The sequence below is a fragment of the Cetorhinus maximus genome, chromosome 4 (assembly GCF_964194155.1).
Source record: "Cetorhinus maximus chromosome 4, sCetMax3.hap1.1, whole genome shotgun sequence".
Taxonomy (NCBI): Eukaryota; Metazoa; Chordata; class Chondrichthyes; order Lamniformes; family Cetorhinidae; genus Cetorhinus; species Cetorhinus maximus.
Genome location: NC_135882.1, coordinates 84,940,066 through 84,958,979, shown reverse-complemented (window position 1 = coordinate 84,958,979; position 18,914 = coordinate 84,940,066). Strand labels below are relative to the sequence as shown.

The 18,914-nt window shown below is 47.6% G+C and overlaps 1 protein-coding gene across 2 annotated transcripts in view; it reads left to right on the top strand.

Annotated features, from left to right (window-relative positions):
- LOC144679733 (sodium/potassium-transporting ATPase subunit beta-1-interacting protein 3-like) overlaps window positions 1-18,914 on the top strand; it is a 648,792-nt gene that overhangs the window by 337,816 nt on the left and 292,062 nt on the right. For both annotated transcript variants that reach the window (XR_013576410.1, XM_078540431.1), the window contains exon 3: window positions 9,468-9,548. Coding sequence is in view for 1 of the 2 variants with exons in the window: in XM_078540431.1 (XP_078396557.1) it covers window positions 9,468-9,548 (81 nt within the window). In the remaining variant the exon portion in view is untranslated. The remainder of the gene's footprint in view (window positions 1-9,467; window positions 9,549-18,914) is intronic.

Below are 18,914 nucleotides of genomic sequence, written 5' to 3'. Positions count from 1 at the left end.
CTAGAAATATAAAAACAGATAGTAAGAGTTTCTACAGGTATCTGAAAAGGAAAAGAGTATGTAAAGTGAGTGCTGGTCCTCTCGAGAGTGAGTCTGAGAAATTAGTAATGGAAAATAAGGAAATGGCGGATGAATTGAAAAAATATTTTGTATCTGCCTTCACTGTGGCATATAGAAGTAACATCACAGAAATAATTGAATCAGGAGATGAAAGGGAGAGAGGAATTAAAAACATTTACAATCACCAGGGCAAGAATACAGAAAAAATATTAAAACTAAAAATTGACAATCCCCAAGTGCCAAGTCATCATAGGGTCTTATCAGAAAAGGCTGCTGGAAAAGTAGATGCATTGGTTTTAATTTTCCAAAATTCCCTAGATTCTGGAAAAGTCCCATCAGTTTGGAAATAGCGAATGTGACTCCTCTATTCAAGAAAGAAGGGAGACAGAATGCAGGAAACTACAGGCCAGATAACAACATCTGTCATAGGGAAATTTTTAAACATTCATTTATGGGATATGGGTGTTGCTGGCTAGGCCAGCATTTATTGCCCATCCCTAAATGCCCTTGAGAATGCCCTTGAGAAGGTGGTTGTGAACTGACTTCTTGAACCACTGCAGTCCATGTGGTTTAGGTACAGTGCTATAAGGGAGGGAGTTGCAGGATTTTGACCCAGCGACAGTGAAGGAATGGCAATATATTTCCAGGTTAGGATGGTGAGTGGCTTGGAGGGAAACTTCCAGGTGGTGGTGTTCCCATGTGTCCGCTGCCCTTGTCCTTCTACATAGTAGCAGTCCTGGGTTTGGAAGGTGCTGCCTAAGGAACCTTGGTGAGTTTCTGCAGTGCATCTTGTAGATGATACACACTACTCTCATTATTTGTCGGTGGTTGAGGGAGTGAACGTTTGCAGATGTGGTGCCAATCAAGCAGGCTGCTATGTCCTGGATGGTGTCAAGCTTCTTGAGTGTTGTTGGAGCTGCACTCATCCAGGCAAGTGGAGAGTATTCCATCACACTCCTAACTTGTTCCTTGTAGATGTTGAACTGGCTTTGGGGAGGCAGGGGGTGAGCTACTCGCTGCAAGATTCCTAGCCTCTAACCTGCTCTTGTAGCCATTGTATTAATATGGATAGTCCCGTTCAATTTCTGGTCAATGGTAACCTCTAGGATGTTGATAGTGGGGGATTCAGCGATGGTAATGCCATTGAATGTCAAAGGGTGATGGTTAGTTTCTCTCTTGTTGGAGATGGTCATTGCCTGTCGTTTGTGCGGTACAAATGTTCCTTGCCACTTGACAGCCCAAGCCTGAATATTGTCCAGGTCTTGCTGCATTTGGACATGGACTGCTTCAATATCTGAGGAGTCACGAATGGTGCTGAACATTGTGCAGTCATCAGCGAACATCACCACTTCTGACCTTATGAAGGAAGGAAGGTCATTGATGAAGCAGCTGAAGATGGGTGGGTCAAACACACTACCTTGAGGAACTCCTGCAGTGATGTCCTGGAACTGAGATGATTGGCCTCCAACGACTACAACCATCTTCCTTTGTGCTAGGTGTGACTCCAACCAGCCTAGAATTTTCCCCCCTGATTCCCATTGACTCCTGTTTCACTAGGGCTTCTTGATGCCACACTCGGTCAAATGGCAGTCACTCTCACCCCACGTCTGGAGTTCAGCTCTTAGGCCACGTTTAAACCAAGGCTTTAATGAGGTCAGGAGCTGAGCGTTACTGGCGGAACCCAAACTGAGCATCAGTCAGTAGGTTATTGCTAAGCAAGTGCCGCTTGATAGCACTGTTGATGACCCCTTCCATCATTTTACTGATGATCGAGAATAGATTGATGGGGCTGTTATTGGCTGTGTTGGATTTATCCTGCTTTTTGTGTACAGGACATAGTTGTTTGATTTTCCACATTGCTGAGTAGATGCCAATGTTGTAGTTGTATTGGAACAGCTTGGCTAGGGGCATGGCAAGATCTTCAGTACTATTGCCGGAATATTGTCAGGGCCCATAACCTTTGCAGTATCCAGTGCCTTCAGCCATTTCTTGATTGTACATGGAGTGAAACAAATTGGTTGAAGACTGGCATCTGTGATGTTGGGGACATCCGAAAGAAGCCGAGTTGGATCATCCACTTGGCACTTCTGGCTGAAGATTGTTGCGAATGCTTCCACCTTAACTTTTGCACTGATGTGCTGGGCTCCTCCATCATTGAGGTTGGGGATATTTGTGGAGCCTCCTCCTCCAGTGAGTTGTTTAACCATCCACCACCATTCACGACTGGATGTGGCAGGACTGCAGAGCTTAGATCTGATCCATTGGTTGTGGAATCATGTAGCTCTGTCTATCACTTGCTGCTTATGCTATTTGGCATGCAAGTGGTCCTTGTCATAGCTTCACCAGGTTGACACCTCATGTTTAGGCATGCGCAGTGCTACTCCTGGCATATCCTCCTGCACTCTTCATTGGACCAGGGTTGATACCCTGGCTTGGTGGTAATGGTAGAGTGGGGGATATGCTGGACCATAAGTTTACAGATTGTGTTCGAGTACAATTCTGCTGCTACTGATGTCCCACAGTGTCTCATGGATGCCCAGTCTTGAGTTTCTAGATCTGTTTGAAATCAATCCCATTTAGCACAGTGGTAATGCCACACAACACGATGGAGGGTATCTTCAATGTGAAGATGGGACTTCATCTCCACAGGGACTTGCGGTCACCCTTACTGAAACTGTCATGGACAGATGCATCTGCAACAGGCAGGTTGGTGAGGATGAGGTCTAGTATGTTTTCCCTCTTGTTGGTTCCCTCACCACCTGCCACAGACCCAGTCTAGCAGTTTTGTCCTTCAGGACTCGGCCAGCTCGGTCAGTAGTGGTGCTACCGAGCCGCTCTTGGTGATGGACATTGAAGTACCCCACCCAGAGTACATTCTGCATCATTGCCACCCTCAATGCTTCCTCTAAGTGGTGTTCAACATGGAGGAGCACTGATTTATCAGTTTCCTTGCCCACGTTTGACCTGATGCCATGAGACTTCATGGGGTCAGGAGTCGATGTTGATGACTCCCAAAGCAACTCCCTCCCAACTGTATACCACTGTGCCATCACCTCTGCTGGGTGGGACAGGACATAACCAGGGATGCTGATGGTGATGTCTGGGGCATGATCTGTAAGGTGTGATTCCGTGAGTATATCAGGCTGTTGCTTGACTAGACTGTGAGACCGGTCTCCCAATTTTTGCACAAGCTCCCAGGTTTCAATAAGGAGGACTTTGCAGGTTGACAGGACTGTGTTTGCCGTTGTTGTTTCCAGTGCCTAGGTCGATGCTGTATGGTCCATCCGGTTTCATTCCTGGAACCAATATTAAGGAGGTTATAGTGGGGCAGTTAGAGAATTTTAATGCAATAAGGCAGACCCAGCATTGATTTGTGAAAGGGAAATCATGTTTGACTAATTTATTGGAGTTCTTTGAAGAAGTAACAAATAACGTGCATTAAGGGGAACCTGTGGATGTGCTGTACTTAAATTTCCAGACGGCATTTGATAAGGTGCCACATCAAAAATTACTACGCAAAATAGGAGCTTATGGTATAGGGGGTAACATTTTAGTATAATAGAAGATTGGTTAGCTAATAGGAAACAGAGGGTAAACATAAATGGGTCATTTTCCGGTTAGTAAAATGAGACAAATAGAGTGCCACAGGAATCAGTGTTGGGGCCTCAACTATTTACCATTTATGTCAATGACTTGGATGAAGGGACCTAATGTGTGCTTGCTAAATTTGCTGATGATACAAAGATAGGTAGTAAAGTAAGCTGTGAACAGGACGTAAGGAATCTGCAAAGGGATATAGGTAGGTTAAGTGAGCGAGAAAAAAATTGGTAGATGGAGTATAATGTGGGAAAATGTGAAATTGTCTGCTTTGACCGGAAGAATAGAAAAGCAGTGTATTATTTACATGGAGAAAGGTTGCAGAACTCTGAGGTACAGAGGGATCTGGGTATTCATTTCTACCTATCTTTGTGTCATCAGCAAATTTACTGACCATTCATTCGGTCTCTTCATCCAAGTCACTGGTACAGTTTGTAAGTAGCTGAGGCCCCATCACTGATCCCTGTAGCACTCCACTTGCCACATCTTGCCAACCCAAAAGTGACCCATTTGTGCCTACTCTTTGTTTTGTACATGAATCACAAAAAAAAAGTATGCAGGTAAAGCAACTGATTAGGACAGCAAATTGAATGTTATTGCTTATTGCAAGGGGAATGGAATATAAGAGTAGGGAAATTTTGCTACAGTTCTACAGGGCATTGGTGAGAGCACATCCAGACATATGTACAGTTTTAGTTTCTTTATTAAAGAAAAGATTTAATGCATGAGAAGAAGTTCAGAGAAGGTACACTTGACTGATACCTGGGATTGGGCTTTATCCATGAGGAAAGGTTGGACAGGTTGTGCTTGCATCTATTGGAGTTTAGAAGAATGAGAGGTGATATTATTGAAACATATAAGAACCTGAGGGGACTTGACAGGGTGGATATTGAACAGATGTTTCCCCTTGTGGGACAGACTAGAACTAGGGGACACAGTTTAAAAATAAGGTGTTTCCCATTTAAGATGGAGATGAGGAGAAATTTTTTCTCTGAGAGGGTCGTGAGCCTTTGGAACTTTCTTCCCCAGAGAGCATTGGAGGCAAGATCATTGCATATTTTTATGGCAGAGATAGATAGATTCTTGACTAACAAGGGAGTTAAAGGTTATCTGAGGTAGGTGGAATGTGGAGTTGAGGCCACAGTCAGATCAGCAGGCTCGAGGGTCCGAATGGTCTACTCCTGTTCTTAATTTACATATATGTTTGTATGTAAGTTGGTTTGGGTTGTTGCTTGGAGTGAAATTTGCAACTGATGGCATTCTCATGCGCCTGTTACCCTTACCCTTCTAGGTAACACAGGTCACGGGTTTGGAAGGCATTCCCGAAGATGCCTTGGTGAGTTGTTATAATGCATCTTGTACATGTTACATACCACTCCCACTGTGCACCTCTGGTGCAGGGAGTCAATGTTTAAGGTGGTGGATGGGGTGCTAATCAGGCAGGCTGCTTTATCCTGGATGGTGTTGGTATTTTTTGGGTGTTGTTGGAACTGCACTCATCCAGGGAAGCATAGAGTATTCTACCACCACCACTTTCAATATTCACTCCCTCCACCACCGACGCACAGTGGCAACAGTGTGTAACATCTGCAAGGACCATTGCAGCAACCACAAAGGCTCCATTGACAGCACTTTCCAAACCCATGACCTTTAGTAGAAGGATAAGGACAGCAGATGCATGGGAACACCACCACCTGGAAGTTCCCCTCCAAGCCACATGCCGTCCCGAAATATATTGCTGTTCCTTCAATGTTGCTGAGTCAAAATCCTGGAACTCCCACCCTGACAGCACTGTTTGTGTTCCTAAATATATAGACTGCAGCGGTTCAAGAAGGCAGCTCACCACCGCCTTCTCAAGGGCAATTAGGAATGAGCAATAAATGCTGGCCTAGCCAGTGACACCCACATCCCAGGAATGAAAATTTAAAAAAAAATTTGCCTGGTAGATGGCGGACTGGCTTTGGGGAGTTAGGAGATGAGTTACTCACTGTCAAACTTCCAGCTTCTAACCTGCACTTGTAACCACAGTATTTATGTGGCCCATTCAGTTCAGTTTCTGGTCAATGGTAACCCCCCCAATAGGTTGATGGATGGGATTCAGTGATGGTAATATTGTTTAATGTCAAGGTAAGATGGTTATATTCTCTCTTGTTGAAGATGGCCATTGTCTGGCACTTGTGTGGCATGAATATTACTTGCCACTTGTCAGTCCAAGCCTGGATATTGTCCTGGTCTTGCTGCATTTGGACATGGACTGCTTCAGCATCTGATGAGTTGCGAGTGGTGCTGAACATTGTATAATCATCAGCGAACATCCCCACTTCTGACCTTATGATGGAAGGAAGGTCATTGATGAAGCAGCTGAAGATGGGTGGGTCAAACACACTACCCTGAGGACCTCCTGCAGTGAAGTCCTGGAACTGAGATGATTAACCTTCAACAACCACAACCATCTTCCTTTGTGCTAGGCATGATTCTAACCTGTGGAGTATTTTCACCCTGATTCCCATTGATTTCAATTTTGCTCAGGCTTGGTCAAATGTTGCTTCATTGTGAAGGGCAGTCACTCTCACCTCTTCTCTGGAGTTCAAACTGAGCATCGGGTGAGCAGGTTTTCAGAAACATAGAAACATAGGAAAAAATAGAAGCAGGCGTAGGTCATTTGGCCCTGTGAGTCTGCTCCGCCATTTAATATGATCATGGCTGATCCTCTACCTCAACGCCATACTCCCACTCTCTCCCCATGCCCCTCGATGCCCTTAGAGTTCAGAAATCTATCTATTCCCTTCTTAAATATATTCATTAACTTAGTCTCCAGAGCCCTCTATGGTAGAGAATTCCACAGGTTCACCACCCTCTGAGTGAAGAGGTTTCTCCTCATCTCAGTCATAAATGGCCTTCCCCGTATCCTGAGATTGTGACCCCTTGTTCTAGACCCCCTAGCCAGAGGAAACATCATCACTCCTGTCCGGCCCTGTCAAATTTTTATACGTTTCAATGAGATACCCTCTCATTCTTCTAAACTCTAGTGAATACAGGCCAAGTCAGCTCAATGTCTCCTCGAACGACAACCCTACCATCCCAGGAATCAGGGAGGTTAGGTCAGGTGATCCTCTGCTGCACTCTCTCTATAGCAAGTATATCCTTTCTTAGGTAAGGAGACCAAAATTGCACACAATACTCCAGTTGTGGTCTCAGCAATGCCCTCTATAGCTGCAGTAATACATCTTTAGTCCTGTACTCAAGTCCTCTCGCAGTGAAGGTCACCATACCATTTGCCTTCTTAACTGCTAGCTGCACCTGCATGCTTGCTTTCAGTGGCTGGTGTACAAGGACACCCAGGTCTGAGCAAGTGCCTCTTGATAGAACTGTCGATGACACCTTCCATCACTTTGCATATGATTGAGAGTAAACTGATTGGCAGGATTGGATTTGTCTTGTTTTTTTGTGCACAGGAAATACCTCAGCAATTTTCCATATTGTTGGGTAGACACTAGTGTTGTAGTTGTATTGGAACAGTTTGGCTAAGGGTGTGGCTAGTTATGGAGCACAAACCTACAATACTACAGCTGAGACATTGTCAGCATCCATAGCCTTTGATGTATCAAATGCCTTCAACCATTTTGAGTGAATTGCGTTGGCTGAAGACTGGCATCTGTGATGTTGGGGACCTCAGGATGAGGCCAAGATGGATCATCCACTCAGCACTTCCGGCTAAAGATGATTGCAAATGCCTTATCTTTTACACTAACCTTCTGGGCTCCTCCATCATTGACAATGGGGAAGTTTGTGGAGCCTCCTCCTCCCATTACTTGTTTAATTCTCCATCATGATTCATTACTGAATGTAGCAGGACTGCAGAGCTCTAATCTGATCTGTTGGTTGTCTAGCATGTTTAACATGCATGTAGTCCTGTGTTGTAGCTTCACCAGGTTGGCACCTCATTCAAAGGTTTGCCTGATGCTGCTCCTCCAATGCTCTCCTGAATTCCTCATGGCGGAGATGGAGTGGTGCCCAATCAGCTTGGGGTTACCCCAGGCACTGGGTAGGGCTCCATGGATTGTAGGGAGGGGTTCCATGGCAGGGTCCCAATCGTAGGGGAGGAGGAATGGGGTTTGGATGTTGGTTTGAGGATCCTGTTTACAGGGGAGTACTCCGATGGTGGTTAAGGTGGGTGCAGTTAGTGATCAGCTGGTTGGATTGAAGATCGATAAGCATAATGATGGTTGGGGGAAGCCGGGGGTATCAATTGGTGATTAGGGTGGAGTTTTGGATGGTGGTCAGGAAGTCTGATAGTGTCCAGAGTATGTTGGGTGTTGGTTGTGAGATCCGACTGTGGCTTGTGTGAGTGGGGAGCACTTAGTATTCTGGGGGTGTGGGTGGGGGAAGTTTTACTGGGTAACTTGTTTGGATAAAGGGAAACACTCCTGCTCCTCCTTGCCCACTAGCAGCTCTGTAACAACACTTATGACTTCAACCCTTTTCACTTCCTTTAAGCTGATGAGTTTCCTGATACCAGGGAAACCCTGCCACTTGTAGTTGAAGATAGAATGCTTGTTAGAATGAAAACCAGTAGCCTAATTATAATGTTTAAATAACTGATGCGCTTCACATGAGCGGCTTGGTCACCAGCTCTCATTAAAACCAGAAGTGGATGGGTTTGAATTGGGCTGTGCTCCTGTTTCAGATTTCTTGCATTTTAACCTCTGACATGCCGCCAATCCACCAGTGTTGGAAGTTAAAATTCAATGCTGTAAGACAGAAAGGATAGCTGGTCCAGCTTCATGTGTGAAGAATATTTATTTGAGCCAGTTACCTGAGAACATCTGGAATTTATGGAACCATACAGGCTGGCACGCACCTTTAGCACAAGATAGCTTTCACTGGACATTCTGATCAGAACAGGATTAACTCTCCAATTGCCTGGATGAGTGCAGCTCCAAAAACATTCAAGAAGCTTGATGCCATTCAGGACAAAGCAGCCCAATTGATTGGCACCATCCAGCACCTTCAGTGTTTACTCCCTCCACCCTGCACAGGGGCAGCAGTATGTACCGTATACATGATGCACTGCAGCAACTCGCCTAGACTCCTTTGACAGCACCTTTCAAATCCGTGATCTCTACCATCTAGAAGAACAAGGGCAGCAGGTGCATGGAAACACCACCAACTGCAAGTTCCCCTCCAGGTTACATTGCATCCTGACTTGGAACTATATCACTGTTTCTTCACTGTAGCTGGGTCAAAATCCTGGAACTCCCTTCCTAACAGCCCTGTGGGTGTACCTACAGCATATGGATTGTAGCAGTTCAAGAAGGCAGCTCAACGCCACCTTCTCGAGGGCAATTAGATGGGCAATAAAAATATTGGCCTCTCCAGCAACATCCACATGCCATGAATGAATAAAAAAAATTGTTCAAGAAGAGAATCTTGAATCTAAGCATTGTGAACACATTAAAATATGCTCAACTAGTCTATTCTGAGGATCTATGACACCTTAGATAGTGATGTGTCCCTAAAATTTATGTTTCTAAGCATGTTTCCCATCCTGTCTCTCTGGATATTAATGATGACAATAACATTTTGTGCAGGTTAGTACTGTGAATAAATCAGGACTGTGGTAGTTATATTCTTGACAAAGTCTAAACTTTTTGGCACCTGTATTATTGTTGATTTCAATTTCTTAACGTTAACAGGACAGTTGAGTAGGGGAGCAGGAGAAATTCAGTGTATTCACTTTGCCTTATATCTTCTTGTGTTTTTTCTCACTGATTTAATTGTTTTTCCTTCTATCTTTGTTATGTGTTTAGTACTCTATCTGGACCGCCTTGTGGGTCGCCTGGAACGTATTCATTTTCTGCTTCTATTTGGAAGTTGGAGGACTCTCAAAGGTAAGGACCAGCTTTGAAAACAATCATTATGTACAGAGCCAGGTGAACATTTCCTAGCTTCCAATGGTTTAGGGGTGAATGATAAATTCAAATCTAGTCACACCAGCATCTCCCTTTAGTGAGATGTCACAATGATTTGTTTTCTCCATGTCCCCACTTAGTTTGACCACTCTCGTCCTTGCAACTCACTTTCCTTGATGTTAACTTGTAAAGTGCTGTATATTCTTAATTACCTCGGCCTCATTTACAAAAAGGTTCTCTGTAATCCAGTTTTCATTCTTCTTAATACTAAAAAATAGAAATATGAGAACAAAATATGCTGTGGAATGTGAAATTAGCTAATGTGGTGTCCTCTGGGAATAATGTCTATAGAATAATTACCTAACATTTGTTAATTGCAGCGATTGCTCATATCTTATTCTCTGAGTATCCTGTACCTAATATTTCAAGGTGACCCATCTTTATATGTAGTAATTAGCAATGTTACTTTCCAAGCAACAAATTCAGTATTTATTGGTTGGCAATTTTGATGAACCTGCTCAGAATATCCGAAAAGGGAAAAAAAGGAATTGCGCTTCTGGATGTTGGGTTTTACAATGTAGAGTGCAGCTTTGCCCTTTACAAAGTGGGAGAATAATCATTTTTGTTGACAATTCAAGTTAAGTTAGAATTTATGACATACTGGGGGAAATTTTCCCAGGCCTTTTGAGGCAGGCTTGGAGGCTGAGGGCTGGGAAAATGTGAAAAGAAAATAGGTTAGGCTGGTTTGCTGATGTGTTCTGCCTCCGACTGCCTTTCCCAGGGTGTTCTGACTGAGGCATTGGGAACCCGCCCGGCAGTAGTGAGAAGCCATTGTTTAGGAAAAAAAACTTCACAGCAATATCCCCAGGACAAGGGAATTTTACCAATGGTGCATGGGATCCACGCAGTACATACAACTTGTCAATGCAGAGGAGGTGAGAACACAGTGAAATCATTGAGGCCTGAAACTGACAGGCACTTAGAGCTAAAATTAGGCTGAAATTGGCAAGGCTGAGGTCAGCCACAGGAAGAGCCTTGTCATTATTGGGGCAACTCAGTGACACTGCTGCTACTAAAATTGTTACTGAGGCTGAAGGAAACCGCTGAAGCCTCCTACAAAAAACTCTGCCAATTCAATGGGGATAATGTGTCTTTGAAACTCCACAGTGACATGGATACCATCTACACAGAGGGGGTGGTCTAGCATGAAGCACATGGGCTGACACAGTGGTAGGAGCATCACAGTGCAAGACGAGCAGCAGCTGCAGTAAGCTATGCACACACATGGAGCTGAACAGTGCAGAGAGAATGAATGGGGGCCCAGAGACAGGAGAAGGCTATACTACAGAGCTTCCTAAAATATTTTCCAATATGACCTGATTTTAACCATTGAAAATTAACGTGACCCCAGATACCAACAAAAGCAAAGCAATAAAACTGCATAGTAACATTCAGTACATAGTTATTGAAGTTTGAATACTATAATTACCATATAAATATGAAAATCTGTGAATATAAAGTACTTTGTAACAATGTTATTGTTTTATGTACTCGCGAATCCATTACTTCATCTGAGCTGCTCCAGCCCATGGACCTTAGCCAGGAAGCAGCAGAAGCACAGATTGAGGGTCTTGAGGTGGTTGATGTTGGAGCCCAGGGCATCCACAGCGCCAGAGTGACAGGGTTGGGCTTAACAGGTTGAACAGGAGTCCATGGCCTGGAGGGACAGACTGAGGGCAGAATTTTACACCTCATGGGCAGGCACGAGTCTGCAGAAGCCCGACCTGAACGGACGTGAAATAGCACGAAATGAGAGATGAGAGTGTCTTGACATCATCTCGCACGTGAGCGATCTTCAGGTTGGTGGGTGCACGTGGGTGTCGGACCCACGCCCGCCAACAATTAAAAGGCCACTTAAGGCCATTAAAAAGGCAATTGTTCATGATTTTACATTGCCTGTGCGATTTGGTGCTTATCGCATGGGCAAATCGGGCAGGTGGGCAGCCCACTTTTAACAAAACCTCATCCAAAGGCAGGATAAAAAGGGTCAGCAGCATTGCCAGTGTGAGTAGTGAAGAGCTTAGGAGATAGTTTGCTGCTGGTTGCTTATTTGAACTTGACAGCTTCATCTCTGTTCTGAGCTTCATTCTTAGCATTTCCAGGCTTCATTTCAGGACTCATTGGTGTCTCCAAGGGCCCTGGAGAATTTTGATCATGTGGACCCTGCCAAGTATCAATCCCCATTCTGATAATGGGGATTGTGGTCTCTGCTGGAGGCACCTCCTCTGAGGAGGAAGAGATGGGCAGAAGGGAGAGGAGGCCAGGTGTCCCTATGCAGCTTCCAGGGGAGCAACCTGTGGGAGGAGAGGCGCAGGCACAAGGGGCGCAGGGGCAGCAGGTAGTCCAAGGAGGAAGGGGCCGCAGAAGACTCCACTGTTCTGCTGCCAGGGTTTACAGGCGGCAATGCAGTTACCTCAATATGTTCGAGGTGCAATGCTGAACGAGGTTCTGTCTTTCCAGGGAGGCAGATACCTCCATTTATCAGATGATTGGCCTGAGATCAGCTCCGAATGTATGGGTGGACACTCCATGCCAGTGGCTCTGAAGGTCACAGTGGCCCTCAACTTCTATGTCTCTGGCTCTTTCCAGGGGCCAGTGGGGGATCTTTGTGCAGTGTCCCACAATCAGCTGTCCCTAATTGCATCAAGCTGGTGACTGATGCTCTGTTGCTCTGTTCAGGTGGGTAATGACATTTATTCATTTCCGAATGGACGAGGCCAGCCAGGCTGAGCAAGCCAGAGAGCTTTGAGCGATTGCTGGGTTCACGCGCATCCAGGGTGCAATCGGCTGCACCCATGTGGCCATCAAGGTGCCAGCGGGTCAGCCGGGTGCCTTTGTCAGCAAGAAGGGATTCCACACGATGAATGTCCAGATAGTTTGTGACTACAAGACACAGATTCTGCAAGTCTGTGCGAGGTACCCTGGCAGCTCACATGACTTTTAAATCCTGAGATACTCCCAGGTGCCGAGGCTCTTCAGTGCTCCAGCCCAACTGGATGGATGGCTGCTGGGTGACATGGGCTATCCGTTGAAAAGGTGGCTTATGACACTTCGCAAGAGCAGAGACAGAGCAGCGGTATAGCAGGAGTCATGCCTCCACAAGGGCGGGGATAGAGAGAACCATAGGTCTTCTGAAGATGCGCTTCCAATGCCTGGACCATTCAGGGGGAGAACTAAAATACCCCCCAGCGAGGGTGTCACTGATAGTGTTGCATGCTGTGATCTCTACAATCTGGCACTGGCAGGGGGGACTCACTGGAGGAAGAGGATCTTGACGCAGCTCCATAGGCCACAGAGGATGAATCCAGTGGTGAGTCAGAAGAGGAGCACATTGAGGAAAATGCTGAGGGCGTGGAGGTGGACCTCTGTATCCTCCAGGGAGGCAGGGACACCAGGGGTGCCTTGATCCAACGCTCCTTCAGCTGGGCTACCAAAGATCTGCTTCCACCTCATGCCAGGGGTGCTGCCTTCATCCTGGATGTTTGAAATGATCCTTTGCTTTGAACCCAAAGTCCATTCAGTGCCTGTTCAATAAAGCTTAGAGCCACTCACCTCCAGCATTAGATACTGGCATGCCCTGCACGTAAAAAAATGGTGAAGCATACTCAGACCATTAAGAAAAAGCAAAATTTATATCATTTTGACACTCACACCAAATAAATATAACAATATATGGGGTTAATGGCCACACCAGTAAACATATTAACAAAACATGGCAGGACAGAATATCACCCATGAACAGTCCCTTTTGTGCTCATGCTGCCTTAAACTCATGTTTACAAGTGCTGCGCGTCTTGCTGCCACCCCCACCCCCTTCAGCTGCCATGGTCACTGGCAGAGGGGCAGAGGAGCTGCTGTCATCAACCAGAGCGCTCTGAGAGGAGCCCACAGAGATAACAAGCAGGCCATGTGCCAACATAAGCCTGGACCTCCCTGCTCGCCATTGTTGGACAGGCACCTAGTTGGGACACTAAGTGCCTCATCCATCTCCCACACTGACACTGAGCACCTGAGGCCATTGCCTGTGTGAGGGTTTGCAGGTCCGAGTGCAACCTCAAGAATCCCTGATTCTGTCCCTGGTGCTGCCTCTCCAGGAGAGTCACCACTCTCTCAATGGAGGAGGCAGTGTGCTCGGCCATGACGGTCAATGCAGTGCTCATTCTCTGCATGGACTTCTCCACAACAGAGACCACAAAACGTACACCTTCATGGATCTCTGGCAGATCCTCCCACACATCCCTCTGGACATCCAGCATCTGCTGCCTAATGGACGACTCCAGAGGCTCATCATCTGCCTTTGTCTCAGCATCGTCCTGGTCTCCAGCATTCCTCCGACTGCCGGTGCCCTGAGAAATCTCTGCCTCCGCCTGCTCCTCAAGCGAGTATGAAGTGCCTTCACTAATATGCACTGCTTTTCTAGCCGACGATCTAACACCCACTGAGGTGCTGGTATCTGCGCTGGTGCCTGGTTCAGAGAGTGTGTGTGACGTAGGTGCATCTGAAGCCCAATGGTCATCTGGTGTCAAGGGTGGCTCTTCGGGGTCCTGCATTCGAGTGCGTGCTGGCGAATCTAAGGGAGAACAACAACGTGACATTAGTTTAAGTAATCACACTGTCACTGTGCATGCCAGGCACCCTGGTGAGACAATGGAGATCTGCATCATGGTGCCATTCGCTTTTCCTTGATCAATGGGGACTCCAGGTTTGAGGCTCCCATAAAGATGAGACTACGCAAGAATGTTTGCACAATCTGACACTCTCACCTCTATGCACTGCACTCTTACCTTCATCAGAGACCCTGCCTCTTTATGACTGGCTGACTGAGGTGGGTGGTGGGTCTTTAGCTCTAATGCATCCATTTCAAACCTTGTCATGATTGAGAGGCTTGGGGGGGCGGTCTCCGCCTGTCCTTGACCTCTCGATGTTGTTATGGCTCCTCTTCTCCTAAAAGGACAGAGGAGCATTGATTAGTCCACTCTCTACCTGCAGCGCCATTGCAGCCTGGCCAACCCCACCTGAGGAACACCTTGCAGGGCACATCCAAGTCGTGGCCCTAACCCACAAGGCACTCAGTCCAAGCAGCCAGGGCTCACTCCCTTGGCCAGCTTTGGCATCATTGACAGTCGGCACTCAGACTCTAACACCCCTGAGCTCCACGGGGGGACGGCCAGTCCTTAACATTTCAACACACTGGCCCATGCCAACACAGTGCTCACCCTTGCTGAGTGCAGCAGTCGTTGAACCTTTTGTGGCACTGCACCCATGTGTGCCTGGCAACATCGTGGCTGCTGACCTGGGCTGCCCCACCTCCTCCCAAGCTTTTTTGGTCTTGTGAGGTGACCTCCTCCTGCCAACCCTAGTCACGAGGGTGTCCCACCTGACACCGACCTCCTCCGCAAGGACCGCGAGGCACTCGTCCAAGAAACAGGGGGGCTGAGTGCCCATCCAACCTGCCCTCCCACCTGACTTTGGTGAGACTGTTGTTCCAGTCTCCGGACTGACTCTAAAGATTCTCTCCTGGCAACTTTCAGGGAAGCGGCCTTGCCGGTTTTAAAGCCACCAACAGGTTGCCATTGGTCCCAGCACCTGACAGGTTCCCAGCCCCGCCCGGCCCTTCCTGACCATTGCGAAGATGTGTTTCGTGCTGAGCAGGCCTTAATTGGCCAGCCAGCGTGAAATCGCAGCCGGGGGCTGATCGTGGTTGAGTGCCCGTTTCCCGTCCCCTCCTGGACCCGCCAAGCGTGCGCGCTTAACGTGGGAAAAATTGAGGTTCGAGAGACGAGCAAGGTAATGGTGGGGCTGGATGCTGCCTGAGCCTTACTGTCATGCCCCATGGTTTGGAAATCGCTGCTCTACCGCCTGTAAAAGGTGTACAGACAAAGCTTCTGCTTCCCGAACCTGTCGGAGTAGCATTGCATCCAAAGGCTGTGGCTATCTGGCTGGGTGGTCGCCAACCTGTGTGGCCTCTTGGAAGATGACCTGGGACCACAAGGAACGGGAGGCCACCCATTGGCTGAGTTATGAAAGACACCATCACACTCAATTTCTTTGCATCTGGGTCATTCCAGAGAGCAGAGAGACCTGAAGGATCTCACAATCTGCCACCTATATTTACATCACTCAAGTGAAGGATGTCCTACATGGGAGGACATTGGACTACTTCCAGTTCCAAGTGGATGCTGCCAGTCAGGGCCAGAGGGCTGTCAGCTTTGCCTCCATAGCAGGATTCCCTCAGGTGCAGGGTGATATAGGCTGTACCCATGTGGCCATCTGGCTGGGTGGTTGCCAACCTGTGTGGCCTCTTGGAAGATGACCTGGGACCACAAGGAACGGGAGGCCACCCATTGGCTGAGTTATGAAAGACACCATCACACTCAATTTCTTTGCATCTGGGTCATTCCAGAGAGCAGAGAGACCTGAAGGATCTCACAATCTGCCACCTATATTTACATCACTCAAGTGAAGGATGTCCTACATGGGAGGACATTGGACTACTTCCAGTTCCAAGTGGATGCTGCCAGTCAGGGCCAGAGGGCTGTCAGCTTTGCCTCCATAGCAGGATTCCCTCAGGTGCAGGGTGATATAGGCTGTACCCATGTGGCCATCAAGGCTTTATCAGGGCAACCTGATATTTGTAAACAGGAAAGGTTTCCACCATCCTTCAACCTGAAATTGGTATGTGACCACCACAAGTGAGTACAAGCTTTCTGGGCAGCTGCCAGGTAGCAGTGTCTGCATCTCGGTCAGAGAGCAGAGGGAGTGACGGATGGTTGGTTCTAACTTGGTGAAAGCTCCCATTGCCATTACCCCTGCCTCTCTCTGCCATGTCAGTGTCCACCTGCACATCCCTGCTAACAAAGAACAGTGAGCACTTGGTTGCATTTCTATACGTTCCTGAGCCATCACTGCTACCAAAGTTGCTGACATAGTGTGCAGGCCATAGCACTCTTGCTGCATCCATTTGTTGGCCTGATAAATATGACATTGAGGGTGATATGAGGGTGGCCACTCTTTAAATGAGGATGGAGAGGGGTATGAGAATGGAGGAGAGGGGGTGGAGGATGGAGAGGGATATGAGAATGGAGGAGAGGGGTTGAGGATGGAGAGGGATATGAGAATGGAGGAGAGGGTTTGAGGATGGAGAGGGGTATAAGAATGGAGGAGAGGGGGTGGAGGATGGAGAGGATGGAAAGAATATGTGCTCATATTCCTGAGAAATTATGGCACTCATAGCATGGATGAGCGCCTCCATTTTCTTCCGAAGGGGTGCGGTGCCTCTGGAAACTGACAGATAGCGTGTAGCTCTGACATCTTGCTAGTATCCAACTGTCAACTCGTGCACAAATTAAGGAGCTGATCCAATCCTGACTGAATGGTTAAAACTTTCATCCTCTCTCTGTGGAACTCCAATCTTGCCATCAGGAGTGACTTGTGACTAAGTTGGTAGCGCTCCTGCCTTCGAGGCAAAGACCCCGGGTTCAAGCCCCGCTCAAGGATGGCCATGGAAGGAGTGTTCACGCTGTACAAAGCACGCTGTTAATCAACCCGCAGAGTCCTTCCAATGCTCCACATCATTCTCCAAGGGCGAAAAGAGAGTGAAGGTACACAAAACAAATAAACCTTACCTTTGGCAATGGCCTGGCCTACTGCCTCACTGCCAATCTCAAGGGATTCATTCTCCATTAGTGTCAGGATTGCCAGCAAGGGAGAGTGTGACTCTCTCTGGGTTGTTTGCTCCCTTCTCTCACAAGGTGAAGAACTAGAGTGTGATGAATAGAAGGAGTTCACTGTGCAGATCAGAAGAGGGTGACAAATTTGATGCAAAAGCAGAAAATGCTGGAAAACTCAGCAGGTCTAACAGTATCTGTGGAGAGAGAAACAGAGTTAATGTTACAAGTCTGTATGACTCTTCGTCGGGGCAGAATTTTCTGTTGGACGGTGGGGGGCAGGCTCTGCATATCCACGCGTAAAACAATGCACGGTGACATCGGGCGAGTGTCCCGACATCACCGTGCGCCATTGCGATATTTCGTGATGAAGTCTGATGCGTGCCTGCCATTAATTAATGGGCCAGTTAAGGCCCTTTAGTCTTCAATCGATGCCGATTTTTCGGCGCCCATGCAATCTTCAGGTCAGCGCAATGGGCAGGCAGGTAGGAGACGTTTGTATTAACCTTATCCACCGGCTGGATAAGAGGGGTCAGTGGCGTCATGAATCTGCTCTGTGAAGTATTTATTGTTGAAAGTTTTTCAAACTTGCCTGTTTGATCTGCAGTACTTCAGAAGGCATCCCAGCTGCTTTGCCTGGTCTCTTAACCTTCAGGTCAGCATTCTGCAGTGAGGAATCTTTTCTGGGCCTGCAGGTTTCAGGAAGCCTTCCCTTAGCCTGCGTATGGGAGCTGATCTGTCCACTGGAGGCATCTCCTCTGAGGAGGAAGGGAGGGCTAGAAGGGGGAGGTGGCCAGGAGTGCACATTCAGCCTCCAGAGGAGCCACCTTTGGGAGGACAGGTGCAGGCACAAGGGGCACAAGACCAAGAGGTAGTCCAAGGTGGAAGGGGCCACAGAATACGCCGCTATCCTGCTGCCAGGGTATACAGGCGGCGAAGCAGTTACCTCAATATGTATGAGGTGCAGTGCCGAAGTAGGCTCTGTCTCCCAAAGGAGACAGTCAACTATATCTGTCAGATGATTGGGCCTGAGACCCCCCTAACTGCGTGGACAGACACCCCATGCCAGTGGCTCCAAAGGTCACAACTGCCCTTAACTTCTACGCCTCTGGCTCCTTCCAGGGCTCGGTGGGTGATCTTTGTGGTGTCTCCCAATTAGCTGCCCACACTTGTCAAGTAGGTCACAGACACTCTGTTCAGGCGTGCATTGACCTTCATCCACTTCTGTTGGGACCAGGCAAGCCAGACACTGAGAGCCAGAGGCTTCGCAGTGATTGCTGGCTTCCCCCATTTCCAGGGTGCAATAGACTATACACATGTGGCCATCAAGGCGCCAGCAGGTGAATCCGGTGCCTTTGTCAACAGGAAGGGCTTTCACTCCTTGAACATGCAGATAGTGTGTGATCACAGGATGCTGATTCTACAAGTCTGTGCAAGGTACCCAGGCAGCTCCCACGACACCTATGTCCTCAGACACTCCCAGGTGCCGGGGCTCTTCAGTGCTCCAGCCCGGCTTGATGGATGGCTGCTGGGTGACAAGGGCTATCCCCTCAGAAGGTGGCTCATGATGTCTCTCCATCACCCAAGAACAGAAGCTGAGCAGCGGTACAATAGGAGC